At 30.5% G+C, this 19,366-nt stretch overlaps 4 protein-coding genes across 4 annotated transcripts; 3 read left to right on the top strand and 1 right to left on the bottom strand.

The window, feature by feature from the left end:
- The first annotated feature begins 1,598 nt into the window (after positions 1 to 1,598).
- LOC126774866 (neuralized-like protein 2) lies at positions 1,599 to 4,031 on the top strand. The gene is made up of 2 exons (XM_050496511.1): positions 1,599 to 2,558; positions 2,668 to 4,031. The coding sequence occupies exons 1-2, from the start codon at positions 1,859 to 1,861 to the stop codon at positions 2,775 to 2,777; spliced, it is 810 nt and encodes a 269-aa protein (XP_050352468.1). The 5' UTR covers positions 1,599 to 1,858; the 3' UTR covers positions 2,778 to 4,031.
- Positions 4,032 to 11,313: 7,282 nt separating this feature from the next.
- Positions 11,314 to 14,241, bottom strand: LOC126774825 (RNA-binding protein spenito). Its single transcript, XM_050496451.1, has 2 exons — positions 14,064 to 14,241; positions 11,314 to 13,970 (listed from the first exon to the last, which is right to left on the bottom strand). Exon 2 carries the CDS (start codon positions 13,942 to 13,944, stop codon positions 11,692 to 11,694), a length of 2,253 nt encoding a protein of 750 aa, XP_050352408.1. The 5' UTR covers positions 13,945 to 13,970; positions 14,064 to 14,241; the 3' UTR covers positions 11,314 to 11,691.
- Positions 14,242 to 14,610: 369 nt separating this feature from the next.
- LOC126774874 (peroxisomal membrane protein 11B) lies at positions 14,611 to 16,943 on the top strand. Its single transcript, XM_050496523.1, has 4 exons — positions 14,611 to 14,774; positions 15,122 to 15,241; positions 15,810 to 15,925; positions 16,158 to 16,943. Exons 2-4 carry the CDS (start codon positions 15,186 to 15,188, stop codon positions 16,700 to 16,702), a joined length of 717 nt encoding a protein of 238 aa, XP_050352480.1. The 5' UTR covers positions 14,611 to 14,774; positions 15,122 to 15,185; the 3' UTR covers positions 16,703 to 16,943.
- A 1,308-nt stretch (positions 16,944 to 18,251) lies between these two features.
- On the top strand, positions 18,252 to 19,216 carry LOC126774894 (28S ribosomal protein S17, mitochondrial). The gene is made up of 2 exons (XM_050496547.1): positions 18,252 to 18,720; positions 18,804 to 19,216. The coding sequence occupies exons 1-2, from the start codon at positions 18,595 to 18,597 to the stop codon at positions 19,161 to 19,163; spliced, it is 486 nt and encodes a 161-aa protein (XP_050352504.1). The 5' UTR covers positions 18,252 to 18,594; the 3' UTR covers positions 19,164 to 19,216.
- Positions 19,217 to 19,366: the final 150 nt, after the last annotated feature.

Genomic DNA, 19,366 nt, shown 5'->3' with positions numbered 1-19,366 from the left:
AATCAAATTATCCAAAACACAACCCTTAATATAACAATTTAGCTTCCAAAAGAGAAACCGATTTTATAAAAACCTCGAAAGGTGGTAGGGCTTTGTGCTCTTACTGGTGGTAGGGCTTTGTGCAAGCTAATCTGGGTAGGTACCCCCAGATATTCTACCGCAAAACAGCAGTACTTGGTATTGTTGTGTTCCGGTTTGAAGGGTGAGTGAGCCAGTGTAATTACTGACACAAGCGACATAAAATCTTAGTTCCCAAGGTTGGTGGCGCATTGGTTATGTATAGAATGCCAATGTCTTAGGGCGTTGGTGACCGCTTACCATCAGGTGGCCCATATGCTCGTCCGCCTTCCTATTCTATAAAAAAAAGGATAAGTCTATAAAAATAGGACACCAAATCCTATAAATTGATGTAACTTACTCAATTACTTTTAAAAATTCAAATAAAGTAATTGAACGCAATCAACAAATCACAAATTACTTTACCTTTCTGTCTACCAATAGAACGATGATTTGAAATTAGTGCGCGTATTATTTTGTAACAACGCTATTGTAGGGATATAGGAATGCCCTAACTATATATATATAAATTGATGGTTTGAGTTTTGTTTAAAAGTACAGCCACTTCAAAGTTTATTTTAAGCTTCTCTTTTTAACATATAATAATATACTTATTAACAAAAAACATATTTAAGATTATTTTGAAATGTTAAAAATACCGTAGACAGATAAACTAATTGACAATACCATAACCTATAATTATTTATCATGTAAGTGCTGCCAGCGTCAGCTAAAAAAATGTCCATATTTTCGATAAAAAATATCGACTCGTCTACAATGTTAACAAAGTGCTTTGTTATCTATAAATATGTTATTTTAAATTATTCTTTCTCCTATTAATAATTTCTTAATGACAACATTATTTAACACTCTTCTTTAATTTATAATATTATGCATAACGAGTGAAGAGGTTAACATATAACAAAATATATATGGAAATCATTCTTTATTAATAATTTAATTGAGTGTTTTAGATTTCAACATCTGAGGAGAATGCTAATCCAGTACAACACCAGTGTCAATTTTTAAGATAACGAAAAAAATAAAAACCACCAGAAGAAAATTGCATTTGCCTGAAAAGAAAGATATGCCGAAAAAGAAAAACCTAAAAACTGATTTAAAAAAAAACTGCGTTCTGTTACGTAATTTTTAATGCAAATAAATAGGCACCTAATAAAACGAAATACTAAATTATCAGATATTATTCCAGAACTTAATCAAATCTTTGATATCATCTAAAGATGCTGAAGCACTATTGATAACGGAAACAAAAAACAAACAATGCAACTGTTTTGGTTGTAGTTTGGTTGTAAACAAAAAAAATATTTTGATTAAAAAAATAAATATTATAAAGTAAAATTTTAAAAACCTCGTTTTGTTTTAATTAAATCCTGATATTTTATATTTATCTCCCAAAACAGGGAATGCAGTTACTATGGCAACATTATACGCAACATTGACAAACTATCTCTGTCTCAATTGCGGTTTCACGGCCCCTTAGTCTATTTGTTTCTCTGTTACGGACTTCACGGTCTCTTGGTCTATTAATTTCTCTGTCTAAGATCTACGGGTATTTCAAAAGCCAGAACAATTATGGCAGCTGTCAATGTCAATTGTCTTATTTGTTAAAGTTTAAATCAGTGTTATAGTTATAGCTGTTGTTTGTCAAAATATGTTAAATTTTATTTGCATACAATAAAACGTGAAACTCGTTATTTAGTTTCGGGAGTACGTCAATGTTTAAAGTTTAAATATACTAAAAAATAATCCTTATATAGTGTGCAGATGTGTTAGTTGAAACATGTTATCCCGGTTTCATCATTACCATGGTTCAAATATCATTTTATTTGAAGAAAATACGGTGGCGTACCGCAAAACCAGTTTTGCTCATGGTTTGACATTCAGTGAAAAGCCTTTGTTGCCTGGTGAAATATTCTTGGTTGAAATTGAAAAGACAGAGCGTGGCTGGAGCGGTCATATGCGACTTGGTCTCACACTGCTCGATCCTCAGACAGCTGCTCTCGGCGACAAAGGTCTCCCTCAATACGCTCTCCCTGATCTAGCTAATACCGGTATGTCATGGATTTTTCCAATATCAAAATCTCAAAACAATGTTATAAGTACATTCGAACTTGTTAATCAAGGAACTAGTAGTCGTCGTGATAGTGAAACGAGACTATCGATACTTGGAGACGGACATAGTGTGCGAACTCCTCGAGGATATGTTTCAAAGATGCTTCTTAGGCCACAGAACCTTACTCAAAAAGGTACACCTCAGGGTATTTTGCCAATGGACGCAGGAAGTAGAATTGGCGTCATGTTCGTCCCCTGCCCTAAAACTAGTAAGGATGAACCAGATCTAGCTGAAATGCACTTTATTATTAATGGTGAGGAACAGGGTCCTTGCACTAAAACTATACCTTACATGAGTGGACCACTTCATGCGGTAGTTGATGTTTATGGAACTACAAAGCAAGTGAAGATAATACAACTCTATGGAGGTAAGTTATATAGTTTTATAATTTTATTTATGTCAAAAAACTATACTTGATAGCTAGAAATAATTAAGTACTAATTATTTATGCCTCAATTTTTGTCCTCTTTTTTCAGTTAAAACTCTTCAAAATGTTTGTCGGGATGCTATTCTCCAATATGTGAATAATGGTTCAGTGAAATCCCTACCCTTGCCACAGTGTTTAAAAGATTATTTACTTGCGTAGGATTTTTAAATAAGGAACATTATATTGTGATGACAATAAGGCTGTTTAAAAATTTTATATTCCATTTGGACAAGTATTTAAGTGTTTTTAAATATTAAAAGGAGTAGAATCAACTCAATTTATGATTGCTTATTTTTAATTAAAATTCAAATCTTTTTATAAAATGAGTCATTGAATTATATAATAACATAATTTTAAAAGGGTCATCAAATCATCAACATTTGGAGAAATGAATTTGAATTTTTATGGTTTAAAAATATGTTTTTCTCAAATTTTTAATTGAGTACATAGACTTTTTTGCATTGCTTAATCTATAATTAATTTGTACATAATACATGTTTAATAAGTACATAAAATTATTGTCTTTATCAAATTAAAGATCACTCGGTTTTTACAAAAACATTTAAATACCATGCTATTTGGTGGTGTTGGTGGGTAAAATATTCATCTTAAAAGCATGTTATTATATTGTAATGAGGTAAAGAAAACTGAATATGTTAAAATTATTCTACTAATTCAAACTATTACCTACCCTTGTTCCTAAAGTAACCTGACCTAAATAAAATTATATGTTAATTTTAAAGTATGTACATACATATTATATAAAAATCAAAAAGTTGTTTATTTCATTTAAGATATTTATCTAAATGCAATTTAACAAAATATGATTCAAATCATTATTATGAATAATAAAAAAATGTAACGAAAAATGTATATTTTCTTAAGTTCTAATGTTTTTTTAATACAATTTAACACATTGTGTTAAGGAATATTTTTATTCATCCATAAAATGGATGTTATTTCGGTATTCCACTTTTATTGTCTGATAATGTTGCCCACTACCTACTCAATTGTTAATTATACACAATCTCTAAACTAATTTAATATGACTGAAATTGTGCTATCTCTTTCTCTTCTAAGACCATAGACCAATTATTTAAATCCAAATAAGTTTATAGAAAGTGTACTACAAGGTCAACATCATTATGAATTTGTCAATATTAACTTTTTATTTTGTGTAATTATGTTGTTTAATTATATTTATGAACATAATTATTGAGAGCTAATTTGAATAATTATGTTTATATACGTAAAGAACAAACAGCAAAGAACTAACTTGAAAAAAAAAACATTAATGAAATTGTCATAATATTTTATTATTGAAATTTTCTCATTTAATTTTTATTTTATATGAAAATAAAATAACTTTAGTTTATATTGGCTGTAGAAAATATTTTGATTTTTGTATTAGTCATCATGGAAGAGAGAAAGTTTTCTTATTTAATACACAAATTCTTTAAATATTTTAGAATTACTGTTTAAATAGAATTAAAAGATTTTGTTTTTGTTAATAAATAAATTTGAATTAAATTCCTTTTTTTCATCATATCTTACATTTCTGTTTACGGTTTTAATTGTCTTCATATTCTAATGATACACAGCTATAAGTATAATATATTGTTTGTCTTGTTTAATGACTTAAATTTGCGATAATGTTGTTTTTTCTGTACTTCTATTATACCTTGTAAATAATAGGAATATGTAAATAATAAAAAAATATCCAGCATTAATTATGTATGACTGAAATAACTTGACTGACTAAGATAATGATATATAAAAGTGGCATCCTAATAAATTAATATAAAGTAATATAATAAAAAAAAAAACAAGTAAGTTTGAAAATAGCCTTTATATTTTAAGATTTAACACCAAAAATAGAGTTAATCAATTTACTTATTTCTGCGACAGTGTTTTAATAACTCAAAAAGTTCACAATATCAGCCAATGTAATTTGAATTCATGACATGTACTCTCATGTTTGTTTTTTCTGTTTCTTGAGAAAGGTCATTCATTATTTTGTTATTCATCATTGACTATATTATATTATTATAATTTGAGCCAAATATGTCATGAATATACTAAAAGAAAGTTTGCTCTTTTTGAGATATGAAGGCCCAATGTGTATGTTACATACAGTAAATAGGCAGGAATTGAAATTTGTTTTAGACAAACAGTTTGGCTATGCATTTTAAACTTTAATTTTATTTAGACATTTCAAAACTTCAAAAGTTACCTCTTTGTTTTTGAAAAACAAGGACTTTATATTTGGGAAAGTGTAACAGTTTCTGTTTGATACTATCACGCTTTACAATACAATAAAATTGGAATTTAAAAAAAGTTCGATTTTAATTTTGAAGTGTTTTTTTTTCTTAAAAATAATTCCGAAGGCTATGTCCCTATAAAAAGTAATGTAAAAGTCCTACTGCTGGACTAAGAAGTCTTGTCAGCCTAACGAAATAGGAAAATTCAGTTTTGGAACTTATTCCACCACGATGTTCCATGTGTATACACTTGTGGCACAATATCGTCCGGCTCATGTTGATTTGAAGCACTGAGCACGAAATGAATTATAAGCATATGAAAACTCAGTGGTGCCCGGGTTCGAACCCGCGAGATTCGATTAAGACTCACGTGTATCTATGTATATGTTTATTTTTAATCAATGGGTATAACAACATAACTAGAATTTACTTAGGCGAGGTAACAACAAAAATAAAACATGCTTGATAGAATGATAACAATAAATAAATCATTATAGTAGTAAAAAATAATGAATATTGCAATACGTGTAAAATAAATAATTAATTGGTTTCGTTTAGTTTTTTTTTACATTTATTGACATAAAACTTATAATCAAGAGTAGTAATGGATGTGGGTGGGTATCACTGACCTCTTACTAATTAAATAAGATTCATAGGCCACTTATTCACTTATGCTCATTGTCACACACATAATTGTTTATGACCTTGTAATTTTTTGTCCTCAATATTTGAGTAGTAGGCGACTGTGGTACGTTCCACGTTATTCGTAATATACATATTTACTGTATTTAGCCTCGCATCACACTGAACTACGTTACTTTAAGGCGTGGAATGATGTGAGATAGGCTTCGTGTGACGTACATTAAAACTTTTTTCTCGGTTATCATTATCGTGAAAATACTTTTAAAAAAATTAACCTACTTCATATAATATGATGCTTTATAAAGAATTTTCTCCTCGCTCTTACAATTCTTAAAATTATCGTAGTATAAAAAAATAACTCGGTCTTACTTAGTTTACGTGAACGAACCCCTGACCAGCCAACCAGACGTCAGGATGGCTGGTTATTTAATATGCCTTATATTTTTTCATAATGTGGTAGCAATTATTTAATGAAAGGTAGCAAATAGTAGCAATTTTTGATCACCATCTTAATGCTAAATGAATATTCAGTTATTTTGTCATTGAAAATAATTAAAACAGTTTATTAAAATAAAATAATTCAAACTCCTCTCCCCATCTTGTGTGGAGCTGGTTAAACTTTCGCAGTTGCGATTCAAAGGGAAAATGCTGCTATAATATATAAATGCTATTATAGTATTCTTGTTAACATTCTAATTAATAATTTTTAAAGTAAACTTACGGCCTGTGAATGTCCCACAGCTGGGCTAAGGCCTAATCTTGCTTCCCTTTCAGAAGGCTTGACAGAATTTCAATGAAATCAGACACATGTAGGTTTCCTTACGATATTTTCCTTCACCGCCGAGCACGAGATGAATTATAAATACAAATTAAGCACATGAAAATTCAGTGGTGATTACCCGGGCTTGAACTCGGGATGATCGCCATCAGTTTAGAATCACGCTTTCTAACTTCTGAGCCATCTCGGCTTATTTTTATATATTTAAGGCTTTAATTTAAATTAAAACAGCTGATTCATATAATACTTTGGTTTTTGTAACCTTAGAAAGGTTTACTTAGAAGGTATTAGAAGGGCTGGGTTCGAATTTTCTACATATTATACACAATATGTAAAAATAAGTTTTCTCAGTTCACTTGCCATTATGTAGGTAATGTATTTTTAGAGACGTAAACACTGGACTAATAAAGACATTATATTCTGTTTGATATTTACATTTTTGTTTTAAAACTGTTATTGTAAATAGAATCGATTTGAAAAAGGTAAATAAAAACATTTGTTTTTGTTTGTTACTCAGTGTTCACTGTTAAGACTAATCAAATACCTACCACATCTTCTTCGTCGTGACACTCTTGTCAGAGCGGTCGTGGTCGCCATGAAGTATTATGAATTATTCAGCGCAGATGTTATTCGCCTCACGAGCCTTCGCCATATGTCCCTGTCAACCTACTACATAGTAAAGTAAAAATGTTCCTTCTTTTTTGTATTTGAATACACTTCGCCCAACATAAAATATAACAACATATTGCAATGACAAAAAGAGTATAGGTAAATAAACCTTAGACTTACATATTCCATGAGATTTGCTAACAGCTAAACTATATTGTGCACTAAACTAAACTAAACAGTTTTTGATTAATATATTTTATTTATAATACCACACTACTCCATTTAACTACATTGTAATATTCACTTTAACATCTAATGGTCTGAAAACAACTTCGCTTCGCCGACATTTTTTCACGAATCCATAATGAATTATTATTATTCTAGATCTCGACCAACCATATGTTAATTCAATATCAAAATTATTATCCGTCTCAAGTTACTCCTTCTGCGATTGGAATAAGCTATACACAAACTAAAGCATTTACCTAACAACTGATAGTTTTATATAAGATCAAAAATATATTTTATATAATATTAAATTTTTTTAGATTATTCTGTTTGTTTCTTTGTTAGGTAAAGGAATACATGTACGAACATGGGTGTATGTAATGTTACTTACATTAGGTGCGTTCCTGAGTATCAACCTTGGTTTAGTTAAGCTTGTGCGATTTTCAAGTATAATAAGTACATACCATAAAAAAAGCTTTATCAGCACAAGCATAGAAATGTAAAGTTTTAAATCAATCAAGTGAGTTCAGGTTCTAAAGTTACTGGTTCAGATTGCAATGTGTAAATTGTAAAAGACAATTTATTTATATGAAACGTTTAAAATTAATATGTTACTTATTTTGATAGTGATTAATATTTTGTGACAACTAAACTACATATTTAATTATATAATATATTTTTGAGAAGGTTCCTTCTCCTTCTCCTCAAAAAGGGAGAGGATGCCTTAGCCGAGCAGTAAAACATTCACAGGCTGTTACTGTAATATTTTATCTTTTTTGGAAACTTACAAACCCTTCAATTCTCACATAATTTTTGTGTGTCTGAGATGACGTAAAGCTACTTACCTATAGCGTTGTTGTTTTATGCTTTAAAAACAAAGACCTGTGTATATTAGACATTAGTATGATGAAAATGATTCTTAATATCTTACTTCGATTAAGAGTTATCTCATATTACTCGAATCTTAATCATATGCTATTATTCTGAGTTCAGAGCGAGTTCTTACCATTATCTCTTTAATTTCGATAATTAAAGTCATCACATTGTGTGAATAATAATGTCCTCCTTACCGAAATGCGCATTTGTAGTGCTTTCATTATTATTCCAATGAAACTGCAACCCGTCACCACTAGAGTGGGATGAGACGTATGACAAACTTGAAAAATGTGCTATCCCAGCTTCTTCAGAAAAAAAAAATCCATTTTTAAGGTCTTGATTTAAATTATTATTATAAATTTAAAAAATACATGTTTTATGGTTTCAATAAAATAAGGTATGTTTTTTAAAAGAGCGTCTTAGTCACGGTAAACAATTTTTTCTTGACATGGAGGTAGTTTTAAAAACGTTGATAGCTGGACCTCTACCAATTTAAATTTTTAATTATTCAAGGAATATACTTTAATGCTATGTAATTTTTTATACTTTTATTTTATCATCTTTCCATTATTTTGACAATAAAGTAGTTAAAATGAACATATGATATTTGACCGCGCTTGCGCAGTGCACATTTCTATCAATCTCTTCTCTAATTTGCCACAATTCTATTTTTATGCTTCCCTTTATTATATATAGTAGTTACTAGATTTTTTCATAAAGAAAATTATTAAGTATAAAAATTTAAGTTTGAAGTAATAGTGCCAGAATGTATGTATAAATATTGATGATAATCTTTTATAAATTATAAATTTGATAGTTTATTTATTCAAATTTTTTTTTGTTATATTTATAATTATAATCTGAATAAATTCATTACCAAATTTTATTGTTTGCTAGTAAAGACAATTTTATTTTAAATCTAATTACGGTTTATATAAATATTCCCAATTTCTTAAATATAAAGGCTTAAATAATTTAAGAAAAGACAAGTTTTAAATATTTGCTTTATTTATTTATGCATGTTTTAATAAATCACTTTTTTAAAGTTAGTCCAAGTAGTCCCAGACGTAGAATTTACACTGGAAGAAAGAAACAAATATGAGTACATAACCTATACTCGATTAGTGAATATTTATTACTACCTGTACGATTTTAACCTCGTTTTATTTGTATGTTATGTAAACTTTATAACTTTTATTAACTCAACCGATTTTGATGAAATAAAGACTAGAGAAGACCTTGGAATGTTTCCTATAATTAACAAATTATTTAAAATTGTAATTTTTGTTTTGAAGATTGCCCGGACAAACAGACGAAAAATAAATGTTGGTTTTAGTAACTGGCAAACAGCCATATTTAAAAAAGTTACACTTTTTGGGCATATTTGTAAAAAAGGCAGTAAATTCAAAATCACATACACATTTATTAATTATGAATGTGCCCAGTTGTAGAAAAATGCTTTAATCCACAAACTGGATATTTCATATTGAAACATAGTAGTATATTTCTATATAACGGACAAGCTTTAATTTTTGCTTAGTTTATTTTTGCTCTATTGTTATTATATAATAATTTTAAATGGGTACTTGGTGTTTCAAAATTGTCTTTGACGAAGAGCTTCGAGTCAATAAGACATTTATTGTTTATTTAGAATTTTGTTTTAATCTTTTTAAAAATAAATTCGATAAAATCATCTATATACATATAATGACGTGATTATTTTGAAGTTATTAACATAATTTATCATTTGTGGATTGAAAACTTTTTGATAAAACTACTTTAGTATAGGTAACATCTAAATGTATAAACAGATTCTGATAGCATTGCATGGGACGGCAATCCGATACGACCGGAAAGAGTTCAGGCGCAGGACCAACGGCTTTACGTGCTTTCCGAGGCACGGGAGTGTACACACTTCCAACTTCCAGACTCCGGGCTGCTACTGAGAATTTTTCTGACAGAAAAACCCAATAACTTTTTATTGGCCCAACCTGGGAATTGAACCCAGGACCTCCGGGTCTGCGGCCTTATATCAAGCCACTAGACCAACGAGGCAGTCAGGCTTCTCTAGTTATATTTAGTTTAAATACTTTATTACAGAATACAAATTATACTCCCATTTTTTAAATTAATCTCATTAAAGTTAACTTGTTTTTTTAAATTCCTTAATTTAACTTCTCATTTTAGGTCTGTGCTATTTATTTCCAAATCAATTTCAAAAATCATGAGATTGTCTTTTAATTAAAAGCCATTGTTGAATCTGTACAAATCATACATAAATGGTCTCCACTGTTTTGTACTTTTTTATGTGTTAATAAATTTACACATATTATTAGATATCCATATTCAAATTAAGGTATATTCTATGTTGCATTTCAAAACACTTGTTATTTAAAACAATCGAAAGCTTTCTATCAAATGTTTTAATTTAGTATTTATTTTAATGTATTATATAATATGTAGTGTAGTTAGTCTATTCATTTAATTATACAAGCAAATTACAGCACCTTCTGTGAATATTTTTGCTTTGGTATTAAAAATGTTTTGTTTATGCTTCGTACAAATTGGATGAAAAATATATTTTTGAATTACCTACCTATTGGTGACTGTGTATTGAATAAATATTTATACTTACCAATACTCACCCAAGATATACAACAAGTATGTAGCACCCTCTGGCATATGAAGTTATCTTCCAAGCTATATTTAGGTACCTTATGTAAAAGAACTAACTTTTTAAATAAGCCCAATTTTTATGAGTGTGATAATATGCTTTGATGCCTAAATCCAATTTTAAAATTATACAAATAATCTATATTCAAAATTTGAGTAATCTAACAACTTCCATATTAAAATTAAATTGGATAGAAGCATATTACATTATTATAAATGTCTCTAATATTTATTCATCATTTTATTTCTATTTCTGAGTTTAAATTATACCTTATTTTTTTCCTCACAGTTTAATATTAACTGTACTACTTACTTAGAGTTACTGTACTACTTACTCAGTTTTAAACACAACACAAATTTAAAATTCCCCATTTGCACTAAACACATTCACAAACACTGCAGGTAAACAATACCTACCACCAATATATCACTAGAAATGGTTTGCAGTTCTCACTTTAATATTTTTAAGATATTTTCAATAGTCCCCCCATCAGTCTAGCTTTTTTACTTTAGCATATAATTGAAGTTCTTTTAATGTTAGACACTAATCTCTCAACACAAACCATTCACTAACATTAACTGCACTTTGGACTCACTAGCTCACAAGGTATAAAAAAACTACAACATGAAATAAAATAATCTATTTGTGTTCACACACTACACATTGCTTACTATACACTGATTATGTTTACACTAAAACCGGTTTTAATTCATAGAGTACACAATGTATATTCCTTGCAGTTATTCTAGCAGAAACTAATTTTAATATTATCTTTTAACTTGCAAAAACAATTATTGCTTTACACTAAAACTGTGACAGACACAGCACTTTCACATGAACAATAAATTAGTGAAACCCCACTAAACTATGTTTACAACCACCTCACGTTAACACTACACGTCACAAGACTTACATAATAAGTTTTAATATTCTGAAAACATTAGGAAAAGATTATAAAAATCTTAAGCTACAATTGTTTGCCTATTTTAAAATAATTTTGTACAACTAGGCAGAACCCCCTCGCACAACAACGATGACCAAGTGATCCTCCTTCAAACTCTCCTCAGTTAGATTGTGGCATGTCCTTTTCAGTAGTTCTGTTGAAAAGTCACATGGAGGGAACGAATATAAAACACCTGTAGCCTCTGTCTCTTTATTCAGAAGTGATATCACCCCTGCAGCCTCCTTCTGTTTTAAATAAGAAACTAAATTTCTCATTGGTCTTGTTTGAATACTTGCATCTTCATTAGTTATTGAAGCTGTAGATCCAGCCACACCCAGGAAAATGGCATGTGAACTTGATGTTGCTATGCGCTTCTGCACATCATCAAGCTTAGGCTGATCTAATCGAAGCCTCTGAGTTATTCTCAACTGATTTTTGCCCTCTTCATCTTTCATCAGACTATCAATAATTTCTGAGTCACCATCTGTGAGATGGAATTTTGTTGGGAACAATGAATTTTTAAGAATTAATGCTCCATTCCAAATTGTTGTTGCTTTTCGAACCACTTCAGGTAAGGTCCTAGCAGAAGCAAGCATTCCACCATTTCTACGTGGCGAGCCATCGGAATCACTGTCCGGGGACCGGCGCCGTGGTGAGCGAGAACGAGATCTATCGACTCCAGGTTCTCGCGATCCAGAACGACGGACACGTCCATCATATTCACCATCAGGGGCTCGTCTCCATTCTTCATCACGGTAATCACCAGTTCCGTGATATACACCCCGATACATACCACGTCCTCGACCACGATGTCCACCTCTTCCTCTATACCCTCCCGACCCACTGTAACCATACCCATCTTCCCAAGTACCTTCATATCCCTCATATCCTTCAACTGGCCGACCCTCTTCACCAGCAGCGGGTGCATATGGTTTTGGCCTGTAAGGCCCTCCTGTGCCTACATCAGCAAAGTCAATTCTAAGACGCCTGTCAGGACCACCAAGAGGAAATCCTCTCATTTCTTTAACTGCAGCTTGTGCAGCGTCAATTGAATCATACAAAATGTATGCATGAGGTTCACCTTTAGCATATTCAATCTTTTTTATAGCACCAAATCTGTCAAATTCTCTTTCTAGCTGTGCAACTGATGTCCATGGACCAAGGCCGCCTACCCATACTCGAGTTGTTGGAGTAGCCTTGCCATAACCAATTTTGCATTGGAATTTACCAATGTACTGGCCAGATAACTCTACTTTAGCTCTATGTGCCATATCTAAAGTTTGATATCGCACAAATGCAAATGCATTGCCAGTGCCTGGAGGTGGCCTTTTAATGTCAATATCTTCAACAATACCATAGCGACCAAAAATTCTTCGGAGTTCTTCATCAGATATATTGATTTCTAAATTCCCAGCAAATAAAGTCCTTGTTGCTAAGGGATCATCTTCTGGTTGAACATGATGTAAATAGTTTGGAAATTTGTCTTTTTTGTTTTCAATCTTCTCAAAAGGTGGATGATGTGGGCGGGGCATGTATGGCCTAGGCATATAGTGTGGATGTGGAGGATGATGCATTGGTGGGCGATGATGCATTGGGGGCCCATGAGGACCTGCCATAGGATACTCATGCATTGGAGGGCGAAAGTCTCTGTGATGAGGAGGAACTGTTGGAGGTATTCCATAAGCCCTGTCGTCCGGAGGTGGTCTACGTCTTTCAGCAACTGGAGACCAGGCATAGGAGTAAGGACGATCATAGTCAGGAGGAGTAATGCTTCTTGGTCTACTTCTATACTCTGACCTCACAGGTTCATATACAGGGTCAACAATAGCTACTTTGTCATAGAGAATTATTCTCGGTTTTGCGTGCTTTGCGTCTCGTGCATCTTCTGCACTACGGAAACAAACATACGCAACCCGTTCGTCTAACTCATGGGAAATTTTGATGCTAAAATCGCCAAATTTTTTATACTCTCTGTACAACGTATCTTTAATGATCTCATCCGAAGCTTTAGGATGTAACGCACTTACACATAAAACCTTGTAATAAGGTCGAACGGATTCCTCTCTAACCTCCCGGGATCGCACGTAATCATCACGATGAGGTGAAACATATCGTCCACGGGGACTAGGTGAGCGAACTCGTCGACGCACCCTTTCTGGCGTGACGCGCTCGTCGGAGCTATCGTCATACCTGCCTATACTACTACGCGTTCGTTTAGATCGCGGCATACTATCCCTGGATGAACTTCTCTTCATGTTACGAATTTTCACCGTTATACGATCTCTATCCCTATCGCTACGCGGTAATCCAATCATGAAAGCTCAGTCTGAAGAACCACTATCTGAAATGCACAACATTACACGTCACTTCAAAATGTCGCCTTGTTCCAGAAAAAAAATAATCTCACTGCACGATATCAAGTTATTAGTCTTACCAAAACAAATTTAGTATATAACCACTAATCTAAATGCACAACACCTCCACAAAAAATTAAATATTAGAAACAATGTTAAGTGCAATTATGAACACAACGAAAACTAATGTGAACCAAGGGCAAATAATCACTTCATTAAAAGGGTATTCAAAATGGCTGCTTGCTCGATTCCAGTGATGAAAAACTAGATCTGAACATGAACTAAATGTTGCTAGAATGTAAAATTTTGTTTTAGGTAACATGTACATTATCAAACCATTTTTGTTTATAGTAAAATACAATAAAATTTACATTTACAATATGATTAGATCACAATAATCCCTCCTAACTCTAGTATAATTTACCATTACCAGTTTATTATTATTAAATATTTCATTAAATTTATTATAAGAGTTTAATTTAAATAAATTAAATTAAACAAGTAATATTTTATGTATATAAAAACACAACTTTTTAAGATATTTTATTATAACTATAATTAAGTGATAAACTTATGCTAAAGACATAAATTGCAGTATGGCATTATTTTATACTTGAAGTTGAAGTTTATAATTGGATCCTATGTGTCTTGTGTCCTATCCATCTTAAGTGAATTTGGTTGAATAATTTTCGCCTTAGTAGCGTAGATAGGCACCTATGCCTTATATAAAAAAATAGGATTTTGTTATTTAATGATCATATTTTTACATTATTTATCGTTGTTTTTAACAGGTAAGTGAATTTTTTATTTAAATGTTATCACATAACTCGAGACATCTAAAAATTTTGTAAGTAAGTTATAATAATATATTACCTATTTAATTTCAACACTTGTTCCATATTACAAATAACATTATAATATAAATAATATTAAGTAAATAGGTAAGTTCTTGCCAAATTGTACTATCAACAAAAATCATCTCAGAGTTAGTAGAAGTTTCAGAAGTTGTAGAAAATGTTCAATTCTATATATTTTTTATGTAATATTCCACTATCATTACTATATGCGGTGCATTCTATATTTATAATGGTTTCCGTTATGTTTTCCTCCTTATTTATCAAACTTGAAATTGTTTCAGAATAGTTGGTATGTTGCGATAAATATACATTAAACAGTCTTCCGTCTGTTCATAATAAGTTAAAATGGATATTTTAATAAAAGTTAACAATCAGTCCAATGGAAGGGATAAACTTGCCAGGTATGTGGACATACCAAATTTTACTTATTCTCTAGTATATTATAATGCACATATGATATGATATGATCTTACCTACCCATGCAAAGCTGGGATGATAAGCTAGCCCTGTAATAAATGTATAGAAGATTTTAATATATATTTAGCCTATTCCAATCACAAGAGGAGTAAACCCAAATAAACAACTTTGACACCCATATCAATTGATGCAATATCATTAATATTCACTCACATACACACACATTTTCAATGTCCACGAAGTTGTCAGATCAGAACTTAATAAGAATGAAATATAAATTAATGTGGTTTTAACTAGTTAAGTGGAATAGTGTTGTATTATAAATAAAGGTAAATCAATCAAGAACTGATTATAGTGTGTAATACAGCAGAACAATTAGAAAATCGCATGCAATTTGTATATCTATGGTAGGTTTACCTTTACTTGTACTCTCATTAGAATATTTGATTCTGATTACAATATTGTTATAAGTTTATTAATAATTAACTTCTTAATCCCTTAATACATTTAGAGATATATATATTTATATATGTATGTGTTTATTTTTTTCAGATTATTTCAATATACAAGTCGTTTGGTCTGGCATCAACTTGAATCCAGAAATGCAAATAAATATTCTGTTGATAGAATAAAAAGCTTAGAAAATGCTTTAAGCTCATTTAGAAAAGGTAATTTATTTTTATATAATATAATGAATCAAAATTAATATCTAATAATAATGGTCTAATTAAAATTATCTAATTGAATAATGAATTAACTAACAACCACAGTTATCATAAGTACTATTTGACATATATATCTTAAAAAAAATAGCTATATAATAAGATTTATATATAGTTTATACTATATGTTACCTATCCATTAGTCAGAGACCAATTTTCTTCTCTATCTTTGTTTCAGTGCTCAGAATGGGAAGATGCATTGACATCTGTTACTTAGCTCTAAATACAATGAACATAGAAGACCCATTCTTGCGAATATCATTGACAGTGAGCAAGATTGCTCATGCCTTATACCTATATGCAGATCATGTAGTATGGCTCACAAAAAGTGGATTCCTAAAAAGTGATACCGACAACTGGAACAAAACAGCCAATAGGTTCTGGCTATTATCTATTATTGCTAACTTAGCCAGAGATTTTTATGAAATATTACACATATTAGAATTAAACAGAACTATGTTACTGAAACCCACAAACCTATTCAGTGGTTCTGTGAAACATTTTGACTTGCAAGCTAGTATGAAGCATATGTACACAATTGTAAACTGTCACAAAGATATATTCATCGACACATTAAAGAATTCCTGTGACATTTTCATACCATTAACAGCTTTGGGATTTACTAAATTTAGTCCAAGTGCTGTAGGAGCCTTGGGTGCAATTTCTTCGCTAGCTGCATTACTTACAATGGTCAAACCAATTACAAAATTAATTCCAGCTTAAAGCGGGTTTTTCACTATTGAATGTAATTTATTTTATATACCAATATACAAATGAAATCTTTCAATTGACACTAAGAGTTTAATCAGTGAAATGACCAGTTTATAATTATATACAAATGGTCACTAACAGGCAGCAGCAATAGAAAAAAACACTTATACCTGAATATTATGTGGGAAGTGTAAAATGATTGCCAATGATTCTATATATATTGGGGTACTTTTATATATATATATTTCTTTTTTTTTTCTTTTTTTCTGCCTTTTGCCGTCCACTGCTGGACGAAAGCCTCCCCCATAGAACGCCAACCATCCCGATCTTGTCCTTCCTATTATATATATTGGGTACTTATATACATATATAAAATTTAGTGTTTGTTCGTTATTTTTGAATTAGCAAGTTGTTCGTTAATTAAGTTGTTGGCAGTTACATAACATTCTCTAGCATAATACCAACAACGCTCATAAAGTGACGCGCGAATCATATCGACTGCTAACAAAAGTTAAAAGATATTGCAAAGCTTGACTCTCAATGGCTAATTTTATATATTATTTTCCTTGTGAAGAGCGCGCTTTAAAGTAAGATAAAATTAAGACTGATATTATTGGTGATTTCATTATATAAGTGTCTATGCTCTGTAATGGTTTTTTTTTTGGGATAATGTTATTCATACTTTTATTATGTGATAACACAGTCATTAGAGGTGTAAAGGTTAAAAGCTATTTTTATCAATGTGTATTTATAAAATCAAGCAATTTTTTGTTTTATATTATTTTATTACATTTTATTATTTTATTATATATTACAATTACTGTTTTTTTAAATGCTTTAACAAATTGTTTGTTTAATTAGCATGTTTATAAACTGTTCAATTATTATGAAATAATTTTTTTATTACATAATCACGGATATCGGCTTTATACATTTCTGTTTAAAATTAGTAACAAAATATTTTAAACTTATTATAAGCTTAATATTACCAAGACTCAGTCAAAAAACGAAAGATATACACAAACGAAAACTGATTTTGGGAAATTGTTTTATTATCCAAAAAACCAAAACGAATATCGATTCGATATTGATAGATATACTGATTATATTACTTTGTGAATTTTGTTTCATTTTTTTTTCTCATGGGCAAATCTATTGTTGTTTCTTTTAACAACAATGAATTTGATGACAAGCTCGACATTCGACAAAAGTAGTCATTTCTAAAACTAGTCCCATACAATTAAATTAAACAATTTGACTAGATTAAATTGACTTGAAATATACAATTCAAGGCCATTAGGTGGTTGGGATCGCCGACTTTATCAACTGAATTGAACAAATCAGGCGTGTTCGGATCGTTTAGCAAATGTTAATTGGCCAATTTCACTGTATTAATTTGCTTGCAAACTGCGTGCCGAAACATTATTTGTATTTATGTTAGCCATTTTAATAAAAACGACTGAGATAACATGATAGAAAATTTCGATATGTACAAAGATTTGCACTGATTATGTTATGGGATATTTCAAACTCCTATATATAAGAATAAATTTTTCTTTATTCGATACTGTAGTTAAGGCCAAATCGGCTTTTTTGTTTTGCTAAAACAGGTGGTATTTTATACACCAGACGTATGTAACAGCTTTTAAAATAAAATCGAATGAAAATTACCGATCACAATCTGATTTAATCACCAACCTGATCGAATCCAAAATTGTACTCTGTGAGAGGTATAATGTTAATGGATCTCTTAAGCCGCACTGGTTATGTACTCTGTGCTTTTAAGTCTTGTCAATGTCATTGCTTCTATGGATGATTTTTGACAATTACTTTAGTTTTTTTTGTATTTGGAACTGAATTATACAAAATATAGTATTAACGTGGTTACTTTTAGTAAAAATATCATGTCACGCAATATAGCCGAAGCTGCGAGAAAATTTCTTCTGCTAGGCCAATGTGTACCTACTGTTAAACAAAATGCTACAAAAATACGCGTTAAGAGGTTAGAATTGGATGAAAATTTATTAATGGTTAGTAATCTTCATATAAAATTAAAGATTTAAAATGAAGAATGTATGTAAATAAATAACAATTTGGTAAATTTTGCTTTTAGTATTTCAGAAAAGATGAATTCTATTATTGTCATGATCCAGATAAAAAATGTAAGACCGGTGATATCGTACTTATTCAATCTTTGCCTAAGAAACTGACAAAATTAATTACGCACGAAGTCAAAGAGGTTGTTTATCCATTTGGGGATGTAACAGATCCTATAACAAAAAAGAAAGTTGCCAAGGAAAGGTACCGAGAAGATATTGAAAAAGAGGCTGAAATATATGGCAAATTAAAATCTGGATTTGACTATAATAAAGCCCTTCCAAGAGGTTGGCAAGACGGAAAAAAGGACTTTACTTCTAAGCCAACATATACCAAATTTCATGTTTTTGATGAAAATGATCCTTATGCTATCTAGTGATAATTTATAATATTTAGTTTTATGTAAATAAAAGTAGAATTAACTGATAACTTTTAAATTATTTCCCTGTTTTTTGAAATATACATTATTGTGTATATAATTTTTGATGTAGATCATATAGTAAACTTTCAAATTTAATTAAGTGATTAAAATTATTTAGGGTCTTAATTATCAGCAGTCGTTTAATAATGATTAAACTT

This window comes from Nymphalis io, chromosome 17 (genome assembly GCF_905147045.1).
Source record: "Nymphalis io chromosome 17, ilAglIoxx1.1, whole genome shotgun sequence".
Classification (NCBI taxonomy): Eukaryota; Metazoa; Arthropoda; class Insecta; order Lepidoptera; family Nymphalidae; genus Nymphalis; species Nymphalis io.
This window is presented reverse-complemented; position numbering and strand designations above follow the sequence as displayed.